The sequence below is a fragment of the Propithecus coquereli genome, unplaced genomic scaffold (assembly GCF_000956105.1).
Source record: "Propithecus coquereli isolate 6110/MARCELLA unplaced genomic scaffold, Pcoq_1.0 Scaffold224, whole genome shotgun sequence".
Classification (NCBI taxonomy): Eukaryota; Metazoa; Chordata; class Mammalia; order Primates; family Indriidae; genus Propithecus; species Propithecus coquereli.
This window is the reverse complement of record NW_012147634.1, coordinates 5,748,008-5,763,702: the sequence shown is the minus strand read 5'-3', so window position 1 is coordinate 5,763,702 and position 15,695 is coordinate 5,748,008. Positions and strand designations below refer to the sequence as shown.

Below are 15,695 nucleotides of genomic sequence, written 5' to 3'. Positions count from 1 at the left end.
GGCATCAGCCTAGCTCACAGCAACCTCAAACTCCTGAGCTCAAGCTTATTCTCCTGCCTCAGCCTCCCGAGTAGCTGGAATCAGAGGCGCACGCCACCATGCCTGGTTAATTTTTCTCTTTTTATAGAGATGGGGGTCTCACTCTTGCTCAGGCTGATCTCAAACTCCTGAGCTCAAGTGATCCTCCTGCCTCGGCCTCGCAGAGTGCTAGAATTACAGGCGTGAGCCACCATGCCCAGCCACAATTACTTCTTAAAACATCAGTTTCCCTCTCTCCTGATTCATAAATTTCATAAGAATAACATACTTCCTGTAAGGCCTTTTTAACTCCTTACTACAATTTTTTCAGCACCCAGTAGATATCCTCTAAATGCAGAAGACAATCTGTATTCTCCTTAGACCAGGGTTTCTTAACTAACATTTGGGCTGGATAATTCTTCCTTGCAGGGAGCTGTCCTCTGCATTGTGGGATGCTTAGAAGGACCCCTAAGATCTACCCACTACATGCCAGTAACACACCTCTGCTCTCACAGTGTGACAACTAAAAATGTCTCAGACATTGCCAAATATCCTGTTGGGAGCAAAGTCACCCCTGGTTGAAAACCACTGCCTTAGACTACTCAAATACTCTTAAGATGTATCAGTGTAGTTTATCATTTGTTTCCAAAGAATACTAAGATAAGATATGTGAAACCTTTTTTAGAGGTATCTCACTATGTTGCCCAGGCTGGAGGGCAGTGGCTATTCACAGGTGCAATCATGATGCACTACAGCCTCAAATTTCTGCCTCAAGTGAAACTCCTGTCTCAGCCTCCCAAGTGGATTACAGGCACAAGCCACCACGCATGGCTAGGTCTGTGAATTTTTTACAGAATGAATTCTTCCCTTTCTCAAGACTTGAAAATTTGGCCAGGCATGGTGGCTCACACCTGTAATCCTAGCACTCTGGGAGGCCGACGCAGGAGGATCGCTTGAGCTCAGGAGTTCAAGCAAGAACAGCCTGAGCAAGAAGGAGATCCCATCTCTACTAAAAACAGAAAAAATTAGCGGGGTGTGGTGGTGCACAACTGTAGTCTCATTTACTTGGGAGGCTGAGACAGGAAGATCGCTTGAGCCCAGGAGTTTGAGGTTGCTATGAGCTAGGCTGATGCCATGGCACTCTAGCCCAGGCAACAGAGAGAGACTCTGTCTCAAAAATACATACATACATACATACATACATACCTAAATACTGGAAAATTCAACAAGACAAACTGAAAGACCAAACTCATGAAGTATTTGCTAAAGCAAATAATTTTCAAATAATATATTAAATTATCCATTCTTTGTAAAACTTGTCAACACCATGGAGATCATATCAGCTATCTTATTAAATTAACTTAATATTCCCATTTGTTTATCCTAAAAAGTTTAAGACAAATTTCTCCTGCAAAATTTTTAAAGAACAGAAATAACCAACTCAGATAGTTTGCCTATTTTAGTGGGGAATTAGGGTTATAGACAATATATTATGCAACAACTATAATAGCTCGTAACTTCTAGCTTTATTTATAGGAGCCACAAAAATAAAAGGCAGCAAAACTTTACAGAGGCAGAGCTATGGGCTGATAAAGCTGAGAGACTCCTGACTGGACGTTCGCTGGACACAAATTGTGAAAGAAATGGGTTTATTTGCTCAGGACTATCATATGTTAATGTTGGTCACTGGCAGAATACCATACTAAGAGAAAGCAGGATGAAAGAAAAGTCTCCTTTTCTAGATTTCACCAAAAAAGACAAGGGGAAATGGCATAAAATTATGGCATTTTAATTTCAGTTGTGAAAAAGTTCAAAATCTTCAGGCAACATATTCCTCAATGTCATAGTAAAAACATTTACAATTAGAATTAATATTGGCCCTGGAAAGACCCTTACTTGGTACCCAGTCCAACTTCTAATTTCAAAGATAAAGAAGAATAAGATTTGGTGGTGAAGGAATCTTCAACTGTATCCATACATCTTATCTCTTTAAAAAGAAAATGTCTGAGGTAAATACAGCACAATATTATAACTTACTGAAATTTGAGTAGTAGTTATATGGGAATATTATACTACCCAGTATGACTTAAACTTTTCAGAATTTAAAAATAATTTTCTGTGAAAGTTTAAATTAAGATGAGGAAACTAGTAAGATGCAGAACCATTAACAACCATTAAGATGAAGGCCCAGTAAGGTAATGGCTTGTGCAGCACAGCACACCTTAAGCCTAGAACTCACTGCTTTTTCAGATTTCGGATTTGCTAGTCCAGTGCTTTTTCAAGTTTCAAATAGTATTTGAAAACCATAAGGAATAACTGGAAATAATATTGCCAGTATTCTGAAGAAATACTTGATCTCTGCAGAAGGCACTAGACACTTAATTCCTTAAGTGTTTCTTCCCCTTCTTTTGCATTGTACTTAGTACGGTGGGGGGATGTAAACACAGCATGTGCTCTGGGCTCTACATATTGAAAGAGTCAACCAATCAATAAAAAATATTTGGGGAAAACATGAAAAATAATACAATAAAAATAAAGCAAATAAAAATACAATATACCAACTATTTACACAGCATTTACATTGTATTAGGTGCTATAAGCAATCTAGAGAATCTAGAGTTGACTTAAAGTATACAGGAGGATGTGCATAGGATATATACAAATACTAGGCCATTTTATATAACGCACTTGAGCATCCTCCAATTTTGGTATCCTAAATTGGGTCCTGGAATCAATCCTTCGGGGTATACCAAGGGACCACCATACTGTTCAACAAATCATAGTGCACCAATCAGATGATCAGTAACCTATTATTGATAAAAACAGGCTCCTCTACAATTCAGGGCAACACTCACGGTTTTGTAACAGCATTGCCCAATATAAATATATGATCCACATATGTAATTATAAATTTTAAGAGCCAGGTTTTAAAAAAAGTAAAAAGAAACAGGGGAAATGAATTTTAATATAATTTAGCCCAATATATTCAAATATTATCACTTCAACACACAGTCAACATAAAAAAATATTAATGAAGTATTATATTCTTATTCTCCTTCAGTAGGAAAAATACTCATATTCGAAACTAAGCATTTCATGCTACTAGCACGTTCAATTCCCACTAATCACATTTCAAGTGCTCAATAGCTACAGTGGCTAGTGGCTACCCCATTAGAGACTATTTGTTCCATCCGTTTGAGTAGTTTTTCGGATTTCCCTGGATAGCTGACAAAATTCCCAAATCTTCTGTACAGTGATCAAGTACCCTCAAAGTCCCCAAAGCTCAACAAATAATTCGGGCGAATAAGCTTTTTGAAGCATGTGCAAGCGTATTATTGTCTACCCCTGAATACTTAATCTCTAGGATAAAAACCTTGGCATAAATTTCTGGGCATGCAACCAAACAGGCACCTAATTAATGACGATGCCGGTCGAGGCTTGAATTTTTCTCTGCTGCTCCAAAACAAAAATGAAAGTCGTCTTTGTGTGGATGGAAAAGTAAACCACTAAGGGAAGAAATCACTTTCTCAGGAGCTGAAAGCATCAGGACTAAGAAACCCTACGGACACGCCTTTCTTAAAGATCTCCTACCTATCCTCTCCAAACCCGGCAACCTTAAAGAGAAGGAACCCAGTTCCTGCTTGCTAAAAAATGATACAGAAGATAACTGGAAAATTCAATTTCCTTTTTCCTTGCTGCCACATTAGTTGAGCGTATATAACCAGGCAACCATGCCCACTCCACGCAGTACCGAAGCAGAAAAGGCTTTTTTGTTTAATGCTGTGGAGCCCAAGGGGCCATGCTGAGTGCAGCGGTAAGACTCCCAGAGATGGGCAGAGCAAGGGGTTCGGCCTCAGGGACTCGAAAGGTGCGAACTTAGCGCGGGCGTGATCCCGCCACACCTCCCCATCCCGGGAGGGGACCTCGGCAGCCCGGGGGCTCGCGGGGGGCCGGGGCGGGCACAGGCCTCCAGCACCTCGCTCCTGTCGCACCGCGAGGGGGTCCCGCAGGGCGCCTGCCCGGAGGCGGAGTCTCGGGCGGCAGACTGAGCAGGGCCAGGGCAGGAGCCCGGCGGGAGGAGTCCGCGGCGTGGGCCCTCAGCGCCCGCAGCCCGCCGGCCGCGCCCCTCTCGCTTACCGCCCCAGATCCCCAGCTTCAGCTGGGACTTGTTCAGGTTCTCCACATAGTCCCCCAGGAAGCGGTTCAGCAAGTCCGCGACCACCGACTCCAGCACCATGGTGGGACTCAAGTGGCGGGAGGAGCCGGAACCGCCTGGCGCAGCTGAGGGCGGCGACCCGCGCCGCGAATGACAGCCCCTCCGGCGCCGACCCGCCCCCGCGCCGCGCGCGTGACCCCGCCAGTGCGCAGGCGCGCCGCCACCCGGGCCCGGGAGGCGCGTGGGCCGGCGCGACTCGGCGTCCTAGTGGCCGCTGTGGTCGCGGCCACCGGGGGTAGGCGGAACAACAGGCGAGCAGCCGGTTTGGGGCCTACCTCGGCAACCGGGCTTTAGCGGCCTGCACGGGAAGAAAAGGACATTCGAAAGCAGGAGTTACTGAGCACAGGGACATGTACTTGGCCGCTCTGCTTCCCAGCCGTCGCCTGCTGTGGACCTCAGTCCCGCAGAGCTTACCGTCCGGACGAAAGCCGCCGCGGCCCCTTGCCCGGACCCCGCGTCCGAGCTGAGCGTCTGCTAAGGGACCAGCCATTCACTGTGGATCAGGAGGGGGAAGGGAGACTGCATTCTTGTCCTGCAAGAGTTCGACTCCTCCTGGGCAAGTTCTCCTTTGCCTTTTGCTGCTTGAAAACACACTAATTTAAGTGGAGGAAGGGAACAGAGCCACATCAAAATGGCAGATAGAATGAGAACTGAATGTGCATTTTGTTGGAAACTCGCCCTTTTGCTCCTTCCTCTAAGATTCGCTCTTAGTTAATTCACATGCCACTAATTAGTTACCTACCCCATTGCGAAAATAAACAAACATAGTAATTCCTTTTTTTTCCTAAGTATAAGTAACCCGTTACTTACATACCATTTTCTTCCATGCTAAATCATTAAATTGTCTCTGATGCTTTCAAACTGGGTGAAGTTTAAGCACCCAATGAAATGCGCTTGTTTAGAGAACTGGAAATTTTTTTTCTAAAATATATTTCAAAAGGCTGTTGAGGTAGAGGAAATAGAAAGAAACCTAAGAAATGTTCAGATTATTTGTCGTCACAAGCATTTATTAAATGCTTTGCCAGAAAGTAATCTCTAAGAGACTGTGTGTATTGTTTTTAAATCACCTAGGGTTGTGCAGGATCACCGAAAAGAAAAAAAAATCATGTCTTAAATTCAAAATCTATAGAAGAGAAAAAAAGTCAAAATGGCTACAACTAGTGTTATGTAAAATTGAAGCTACAAAGTAAGAAGCAGTACTAACTATACTATCAATATCCACGTTCATCTTCCACTCTTGCACACAGAAAATAAATCCTTTATCATTTGTTTTTCCTAGCTGGTCACAGACAAAATACCTATGAGGAACTTTAGACTTCTTCACCATCCACAGCCAAACCTGTCTATTCTGCTTTTGCCATATTTCCTAAATTCTCCTTGTATCTTCTTCCCTGGACCATGCAATCACCTCGCAACTGGCCTCCTAGCCCCCAGTTTTTCTTCTTCCAATCTATTCTTCACACTGTCACCAGAGTTAATTTCCTAAACACAGATGAGCTTAGGTTCATCACCTGCTCAAAAACATCCAGTAACCTCCCAGAGTTTACAAGGCCCTCTTCAATCTATCCCCAAGTTCTTTCTGGTCATTCCGCCTACCAATCCCTTTCCCCTTGTATGCTCACACTGAGGCAAACATAAAGAAATATGTTCTGGTTGAGATAAGGCACGCACCACAAAAAGTTAAGAAACAAACTGCTGCAAGGATGTATCATTAACAGTGCAAGACAATTTGAAAGACAGCAAGGACAGTATGGCACCATCAAGCCACTGGAACTGAAGGTACAATCTTTTGGGAGAAGTGAGCAATATTAATGCCTTGTATAATATAGTTAATTCCTTACAGTTCTATGGTACTTTACAATTTTGAAAGAATGTATAAATGTGCTTTTGTATGCATCATTCCATTTTATTAATATTATGTTTCAGTTATCATGAGCTATCATGTCATTATTATGCCAAGGTAGTATTTTCATGTAATCCTCACAAAAGATCTGGGAGGTAAGTAATGCTGGTAGTAGTACTGTCCCCATTTTATAGAGAAATTAAGCTCAAGAATGTTCAGTGACTTGCCCAAAATCACACAGCAGGTATTAATTTCCTTTGCTTCCCTGCGCACTCTATACTCTACTTGTGTTGAATGTGATGGATGTCAGAACACCAGTATTTTACTGGTCTTAAACTCTATTCTTGCTTTCCTTGACATCCAGCCTCCTGTATAATACTTTTGTATTCAGCTTCAAAGTGCTCAGTTTCCTTTTACTCTGAGAGCACCTCTGGCCTCGATGGTGTGTGATCTACTCATACTCACTTCACAGAATCGTTTTCCAGATCCATTATTGGATGTTCCCATGGCTACATCTGTGAGCTGGAAATGAGCAGCCTTCCTCGGAGCAGATTTGTGTGTTCCTGACCCTGTTACACCATCCTCCCGAGTACTGGGTTGCTTATGCTTCCAAGTTAAGTAAAACATAAGGCTTAATGTGGTTACAGGGGACCGACCACGCAAGGGACCAACCACGCAAGGGCACGTTTCTGCTGTTTTCAAAAAATCATATACAGGAAATGCTATTAAGGTGTTACTGAATTGGGTGAATTGTTAATAGAAACAAAGCACATCTGCTTCATTTGGCTGAGTAAAGAAATGTTTTTAAAGGAAGCCATGTGTGAATCAGCTAATCCTTAGCTAAACATTCACAATAATAATAATAATGGTAATATAATAATAACAGCTGTTAGCCAACGCTTAACTGCCTGCCAAGCATTTTTCAGGCACATCTTTTCAACCCTCACAAGAATCTTATGTGATAGATATTATCACCTCCATTTTATAACTTGGGCTCAAACAGGTTAATTAACTTGCTTAACAACTTCTTAGCCAACTTAGACTATGAGCTCTGAACTATGCTCCTCATTATTTTAACCAAGGGCAACCTGGGCTATCACAGAGCTAATAGGATCTCATCTCTTAAAAATGTTTAGTCAGAACACATGCACATGGCCCTCAAGTATAGCTCTCAGTTGTAAAGCTGCATGCATGCAAGTGCCAATTGTTGTGATATGCATTTTTACATTTTGCTTTTTCACCTATTTATGAATATGGTTCATCTGATTCTTAACTGATGTTATACCCATATGACTGTCATTAGTATACTTGAGTGTTTATGCTTGCAAAAATATGTATGTTGTTATATCCTATTTTATTGTGCAAAGTGGCCTATGAAATATTCTGTTGTATTTTTATGTTTCTCAAATAAATCCCCTTTTAAAAATGTAAAAAAAAAAAAAAAAGTATACAATTTGGTAATCATTCTCACATAGATTTAGGCCTGGCCCAAGAATTTTGGCCAGGAGTGGAGGTGATATCAAGACAAAGGAGTAGCTAGTCAAGAGCATGGTAAACCCAGAAACCCACCAATCCTGCCTCCTAAATAGGTAAATAACGTTCAATAGTCTCTTCCTGCTCCTTCTTCTCCCAGATCGAATTCAAATATTTCATCGTCATCATTTCATTCCTCTTCTGATGAATTTACATAGCCAACATGATCTTGTACAGCCTGGATACACCTGCCTATCATGGTGGCTGCAACCTAGGAAACATTCAGTAAATATTGCTTTGAATTAATTAATTAATGAGCATTTGCTCTCTTCTCTAATGATAATAAATATAATATCTAACATTGTGCATGTCAGGCTCTGTGCTGAACTCTTCATATGCATTATCGTGTTTTATACTCATGACAACCCTAAAGGTAGATACTATTATCAATTTTATGAGGCTTAGAAAGGTTAAGTAATTTGCTCAAGGTCACATAGTGAGCTACCATTCTGGAATCAAAAATAGATCAGACCCAATTTTCTTAACAACCTCCCTTCTATCTTGATTAATAATTACTATTATTATTAACCATCTCTATGTATTTAGCACTCACCATGTTCCAGGTACTGTGCAAAATATTTTAAACTATTAATTCAATTCCCCAAACAACTCATTGTATACCCATTAATAGGTATTATTTCTTCCATCTCCCATAAGGATAAGATACTTGACCTCTGAAACTCAGTTTTTCATCTGTAAAATAGGAATGATCAGAATTTGCAGGGTTTCTATAACAATTCTGGAAACTATATGTAAATCATCTAGCACAGTGTCTGTGTGTCCTGGAAACAAAATGCACATGCTCTATTCCGAAATCACCTTTTCATGAATCCAATTTAATTCATTAAACCTTATTTAATGAATAGATTAGTTTGCAAGGCAGTATCCTAGGCAAAAATCATACACCCAAACCATGAACAAAATGCCTGAGATCTCTTTCAGCCTAAGCTACGCTGGAAGTAGCTCTCTTACAGAATGAACACAGTTTAATTTTCAAAAGGAAAGAAAAGGATCTCTCGGATGGGCACATCCTAGAAAAGCTGGATGTAGTCAGGGTGCCTCCAAAGGATGATTCCAACAGCCCAGACACATGCAAGGGTATATGTTGACAGTCAAAATATCAGCACACATGGCTTAAGAAGTAGGTTGTGGTTTTTAAATTGAGATATAACATACAATAAAGTGCCCTAATCTTAAGCATAGTACACTAGGTGATTTTTTTTTTAATAAATGGATCCGCCCCTGTAATGCCACCCAAATCCAGGTATGGAACATTTCCAGCACCTCATAAGGTTTCCCCTAACCTAGAGTGGTTCATAATCAGTAAAGAACATCTAAAATCAGAACTGAAAATCAGAAAGCAAGTAAAGCACTTCGAAAGGTGTGCAACAGGAGGCCGGATTTCGGGAAGGGTATTAGGTAAGAATAAGACAAACCCGACTTGTGTCTTCATTTTAATTGTGGATGTAGCATGCTTCTATGCATTCATATTATGTCCGTCGATCCTCACAATGCCTGCGATACAGTCAAAACTTAACCCTCTTTTGCACAAGAGGAAACAAACTTGTTCAGAGTTTCCAAGGGGAATACCTCCACCTGAAGCAGGAAAGAGGAAAAAAACTGGGTCTTCCGAATTTGCTCCGCAGATCTAGCCACGTGGCAGAGGGAAAGGGGAGGGCCGGGCATCAGGTTACCAGGCAGCGCCGCTCCGGGCAGTGGGTATAAAGGCTCACACCAGCTGTCCTCGAGCACCGGTGCTGAACCCCGCCGCGCGCGCTTTGAATTTCCCGGAGGCTACGCGCCTCTCCGGGTCAGTGCTCCAGGCAGAACAGTGCGGAGACCCGTCTGACAGCGGACATCAGGTACCTCAGGAGGGACCCACCGGCTTGCTTAATTCCCTGGGGGGTTCGTCTCAGGTACTTTGCCTCTGAAAGGGGAAAACAAGCCACGGTTTCCTGGAGGGGATAATCATTACTTTTTAAATTCTCGCTGAGAACTAGAACGCAAGTCTTAGGATTCAGGAAACGACTGCACAAAGAGCTTCTTAGCACCGAGGATAGTGCGACCAAAATTAGAAACCAACATTTTGAGAATCTCTGCCTTAGGCAGGCGAGGGCGGATGGAAACTAAAGCAACAAATTCCAAAGTGTACGTGACAACGGAATTGAGACAGGACAGGAGAAAAACAATTGTTTTTAAATCACTGAAAAATAGTTTGCAATAGGGGCGTGAAGTGTCTTTTGCCTTCCCCCAAGGGAGACAGGAGGAAACACCCCGAAAGTAGAAGAAAAGGGACAGGAGTTATCGCACCCTGCGGGGCTCGCTCTGACGATCGGCCTGTGTTTGTACGTTGCAGGCAGACAGGATCCAGCAGAGGGGGTCGCCCCGATCCCGCACCTGTCGCGGGATGTGGTGCCTGGAGAAGCTCTGCTTGGGTCGTGAGCGCCTCCGCCCGGGCGGGGATTGGCTTCTCCTGGGTCGAGCCCGCGGAGCGAGGGTCCGCACCACCGCCGCGTGCGCAAACGTGCTCACACCGGACCGCATACCCGAGTTCTGCATCCCACCGCGACTCGTGCCCAGCCTGACCTTGGCTGCGCTCCGGAATTCTTGGGGAGAAAAGGCAGAGACGGACGAGGGCGCTGGCCCCACCGACTGGGACCCGCGCTCGCAGGCGGCGCTCTCGCTGCCGCACCTGCCCCGCGCGCGCACTGCCTACGGCTTCTGCGCGCTGCTAGAGAGCCCGCACACGCGCCGCAAGGAGTCGCTCTTCCTCGGGGACCCCGGCGCCGCCGCGCTCCTCCGCCCCCGGGCCCACACCTACGGCGGCGGTGGCGGCCGAGACGCCCCCCTCAGGACACTGTGCCTAGATTCTGCCGTCGCCCCTAAGGGCCCCGGCGGTTCTCGTCCGCCCCGGGACGCACTTGCCCTATGGGCCTGCGGCCGCCGCCTCCTGCGCGCCCCCGACGGGCTTCTGAGCCGCGCGCTGCGCGCACGGAGGAGTCGCGGTCTGGCCCGCGCCCGCTCAGTCTCCAGCGGGGACGAGGACGAGGAGCGCGGGGACGAGGACGAGGAGCGCGGCGCCGGCCCGGAGTCCCCCTCCCGAGCCCCCTCCGAGCGCCCGCCGTCGCTCCCCGGCCCGCGGCCCGAGCGCCTGGAGGCCGAGGGCACCGTGGCTCTGGGCCGCGCGGGCGGCGTGCTGCGCCTGGCCGCCGAGTATTGTCCGGCCAGCGGGCGCCTCCGCATCCGGCTGCTCCGCGTCGAGGGTCTGGCCGGAGGCGCCTCGGAGCCCCGCGCCGTCGGCTGCCGCATCAGCCTGGTCTTGCAGCCGCCCCGCACGACGCGCAAGCAGCGCGGCTCTGTGCTGCGGCCGAGCCGCAAGGCCGCGCTCGACCAGGACTTCTGCTTCGACGGGCTCACGGAGGACGAGGTGCGCCGCCTGGCCGTGCGCGTCAAGGCCGAGAACAAGGGCCGCGGCCTGGAGCGGGGCCGCCTGCTGGGCCAGGGCGAGCTGCCGCTGGGCGCCCTCCTGCTCGTCTGAGGCCCGGCCCTGCCTCGGGGCGCTTTCTGCCTGCTGGGGGACTCTGGACTCTGACAGCTGCTTTGTACAAAATAAACGTGCATTTTTTTTTTCTAATCAGGCCTTTGTTTCAGAGATGGACTTTGTTGGGAGAGATGATACTGGATTAACTATCACAGTAAAAGATGGGATATTTTGCGTAGATACTGTCAAAATTATTTCAGCAAATGGAACGGTGTTTTGCAGCGTTTCCTAATGTAGATAGTCAATTTGCATATACGTACCGCACACTTCTGTTGGGAAATAATGAATTACATGAAGTGTTAGAACTAGGAGGTGGCTTGGCCATCTATTTGCTCCAATATCCTCCTTTAAAGTTTGTTCATTCCACAGCATCCTTTGAGACCATTTTAGAGCACGTATTACTTTTAAAGCATTAAGACCCTGGATTAAAAAAATGAGGCCAAGAGAGGTGACGTGACTTGTCTAAGGTCAACAGCGAATTATTAGTAGGTAGTAGGACTCCAACCTGGTTCCCTTGGCTACATCTTGCTGGAAAAGCACTGGAGAAAATAAAACCATTTTAATGTTCTAAGTTTAAATAATAATCATAATAGTTTTACAAATTTTAACGTGTCTACTTCTTAAGACAACCCTAAAAAGTAGGCACTGCTATCCCCATTTTATAGATGAGAATATTGAGGCACAGAATGAAGAGCCGAGTTGGGATTTGAACCCAGGCGAGCAGTATATCACTTATTACTCATATAAGTACAGGCCGAGCGCGGTGCCTCACGCCTGTAATCCTAGCTCTCTGGGAGGCCGAGGTGGGCGGATTGTTTGAGCTCAGGAGTTCGAAACCAGCCTGAGCAAGAGCGAGACCCCGTCTCTACTAAAAATAGAAAGAAATTAATTGGACAACTAAAAATATATAGAAAAAATTAGCCAGGCATGGTGGTGCATGCCTGTAGTCTCAGCTACTTGGGAGGCTGAGGCAGGAGAATTGCTTGAGCCCAGGAGTTTGAGGTTGCTGTGAGCTAGGCTGATGCCACGGCACTCTAGCCCGGACAACACAGTGAGACTCTGTCTTAGAAAAAAAAAAAAAGTAATAACACAATGTCTAAAGGGCTCATCTTATTAAAGTTGTGAGATTTTGCAACTTTCCTCCGAAATTGTTGACTCTGAGGTTGGTGTTTTCTCACATTCCTCACTCTCTGGTGGAAAAGCAATAGGTTGAAATGAGTAATTTATTACCTCATGATAATAACATCAGGCATTGAGATGAGCTGGTGGGTCTGACTGTGAGGAGGAAGCTAACTGTCCTCAGACTCATAGCAACAGGGATGCCAGCCCTATTGGCACCAGGTGAGTTAATCTGCAAGAACAGGCAATCTAGGGTGTACATAGAACATTGTTCTACCTCTGGCTTCTGATAACAGTAATAGATCTAATATTCCTATGATTTAACAAATGACTTTACTTCATTCCTCCCATTCACTGGCAGCCAGGCATATTTCTTCCTTTATTATACATATAGGAGGAAAACGTGTCCTACATGAGGGCTGGAAAAGTTGAAAATATTTAAATATGTGGCACATTATCAGTCTGGATTCAGAAATGGTTTCTGCTTCCACTACACTTGTTGACAGTTTTATCCATTGGTGCTCTTGAAAAATGGTATTTAGAAAAGAGTTCCAGTTTCAGTCACAAATCAGGCATAAACTGAATATGGATTATTGTGATGGGTATTTACAAAGATGACCATTGAACAATTGCGAAGAATACTATGAATTCTTTGACTCTGTCAAAGGGAAGGACATCCAGAAGCTTGCAGGGGTTGACCAAATGAATGATGACGTGCAGTAGTTCAGATCTAACATGTACTTTTCTATGTACTCAGTCACTATTCCCTTGGCCCTCAAGCCAACATTTTTTTTTAGATGTATAACTCACTTGGTGATTTTAGAATTTTGGTAGGGTAACTACTACTGACTTCCCAAATGTAGTACTTTAAAAGGAAAATAAATGGAGAGAGAAAATAACTTGGCTATGTATAACATCATTGTGCATTTTTATTTTTCTGTTTTTTAAAAAACAAAACAGATTGTGCTGATAATTTTGACAGCAAGGCTTTATTCCAGAAAATGTTGCAATCACTATTGTCACTAGATTATATACATGTCGTTTTATTAAGTAGATTTTTCCAAGAAAGTAAATCAACACATTTCAGAGACCTAAATTTTCCGTGAAATAATGGTGGTTATTTCCAAACAGAATCTCCATTAATGAATGCCGAGATATGGTTGATCGAATAATCTAAGAGCCTAATCAAAAAGATTTTAAAAGGACTGAAATAGATTCACAAATCATAAAATCATGGAATTTCAGAATTGAACTTTAAGAATCATTTTGTGCAAATCTATATATCATAGATGTGGACCAGAGAAGCAAATTTTAGATTGCCCCAAATCACACTGTTAGTAAAACAGCTGGAACTAGAACGAATTCTATTCTCATTTTGCTCTTCAATCTAATGATTCTTTTCACCACTATTTCCAGGAAAGTAGAAATATTTGTACATAAATTATTTTTACATCATTGACCTAATTTGAATTTTTTGCATTTAAGAAATCTTATTTGCAATACAAATCTTTTCAATATCAGCGTTTCTGGGGCAAATTTAAATTTTGTATACACTTTGCTGCCCTCTAGTGGATCTCTCAAATGTTTTGCCTGTGGCTCTACGTCCTTAGTATTAGACCATCTCAACTAAATAAAGACCAATCTAATGCCCAAACCTTATGTTCTTGGAGATGTTTGCTAATATTAGACTGTGGTGAATATTCAAATCTCAAAAAACTAAATACATCTATCCAAGAGAATAAGGTGCAAAAATCTTTTAGATTAAACAAAAAAGAGGAGAAAAATTTTTCCCAGTAATAACAAAGTTGGGAGTCTGTGGCGATGGCATGTTGTTTGCAGAAAACTGCTTTGAGTGCTCATGTTTCTCATCAGGCTTTAGGTACCCCATCTTCTCCACAAATTATATGACCTGATCTTTCCTCTTTGTGGTTTAAACATCTGAACATACTCAAAGAAAAACCCTACACGACAAACAGGGAATATGCCAGTATAAATGGCATTAGGTAAGTAAAAATTTAGAAATCACTTCATTGTCACTTGGTTTTACAAAGATAAGGCATTCTACACCTAAAACATTAGCTTCAATATGGCCCAAACATGCCTAGAGGATCATATCTTTGAATTTAATTTTTTAATACACACTTCAGCAATTCACAAACGTTCTCCCTATATCCATTCCTAGGACTTAGGTCTAAATACTATTTTTGGTTAAAGACATTTGAAAGACAAGGCAAAAAGTGGGGACTATGTGATCTGTATCATATTAAAGCAAGAAAAACATGTAAGTGGATAAGAAGGCATTCAACGGATTAGTTTAGAACATCTATTAATGGGATTAATGCTGTTCAGGATTCTAGATTTATAGCTGTATATGAGACACAAAAAATCCCTGCTCTCTGGAATTAAATTTGCAAAGTCAGGGGAGGATATAGACAATAAAAGATTTGAGGGGGCACCTTAGATTGGGAAGTTAAGAAAGGCCTGTGTGAAGACCTGACATGAACCTCTTCTCTATGTGTCACTTAACTTTGCTATTGTATTTCAATCCCATGTGCTGATCTAAGTACTCCTGGCCTCACAGGGTCACCTGATAAGTGCTTTCCTTGGAAAGCTGCTAGTATCTTATTGCTATGGGGAAATACCCCCTGGTGTGGGGCTCAGCCCTGGTGTGTAAGAAGCTATTCTGACTCCAGACTTGTGAGTTCAACAAATGAAATAGACCTGAGGCAGCCCATTGTGTTTACAAACTCAGTGTTTACTACTCTGTACATGTGCATGGCAAAATCTCATTAGCTAAGAATTTTATCATGGGCCTATCATGGCTATTGCATTAATTTGAGAGGATGCCAAACTCTGCTCAGATTAGGCCTTCTGGGACATTAGGATGAGGGGACAAATATAGCAATATAATTTTTCTTTTTTTTAACATTTTATGGTTTTCACAGCAAACTTTTATCCTTCATTCCCTTAAAACTTCTCAACCACTGTTTGGGATAGTTACTCTCCTTGTACCTGGTATTGGTGCTGCAGGTTGGCTCCTTCAATACCCAATCCAAGCAGTCAACACCCAAAAAGTCAGCTGATGGTGACTCCTCACCAGCCTCCCTTTTCCTGTTGGAATATGCAAATAGCCTTGACTTTGGACTTTAGACTTCTGAGTTGATGCTGGAACAAGTTAAGATTTGGGGGGGGCTATTGGGATGAATGAATGTATTTTGTATGTGAGAGGATTTGAATTTTCAGAGACCAGGGATGGAATAAAATAGACCGAATGTATATGTCCCCCCAAAATTCATGTTGGAATCCTAACCCAAAGGTCATAGTATTAGGAGGTGGTACCTTTGGGAGATAATTAGGCAGAGCTCTCATGAATGGGATAAATGCCCTTATAAAAAATACCCCAGAGGGATCCCTCACCCCTTCTC

At 43.5% G+C, this 15,695-nt stretch overlaps 2 protein-coding genes across 2 annotated transcripts in view; one reads left to right on the top strand and one right to left on the bottom strand.

Moving 5' to 3' along the window:
• The window catches only part of VPS13C (vacuolar protein sorting 13 homolog C (S. cerevisiae)), a 213,380-nt gene extending 209,125 nt beyond the window's left edge, over nt 1–4,255 (bottom strand). The window contains 1 exon segment of the mRNA XM_012645033.1: nt 3,921–4,255. Within this exon segment, the coding sequence (XP_012500487.1) occupies nt 3,921–4,255 (335 nt within the window).
• A 5,762-nt stretch (nt 4,256–10,017) lies between these two features.
• C2CD4A (C2 calcium-dependent domain containing 4A) lies at nt 10,018–11,212 on the top strand. Its single transcript, XM_012645047.1, has one exon. It carries the CDS (start codon nt 10,018–10,020, stop codon nt 11,146–11,148), a length of 1,131 nt encoding a protein of 376 aa, XP_012500501.1. The 3' UTR covers nt 11,149–11,212.
• Nucleotides 11,213–15,695: the final 4,483 nt, after the last annotated feature.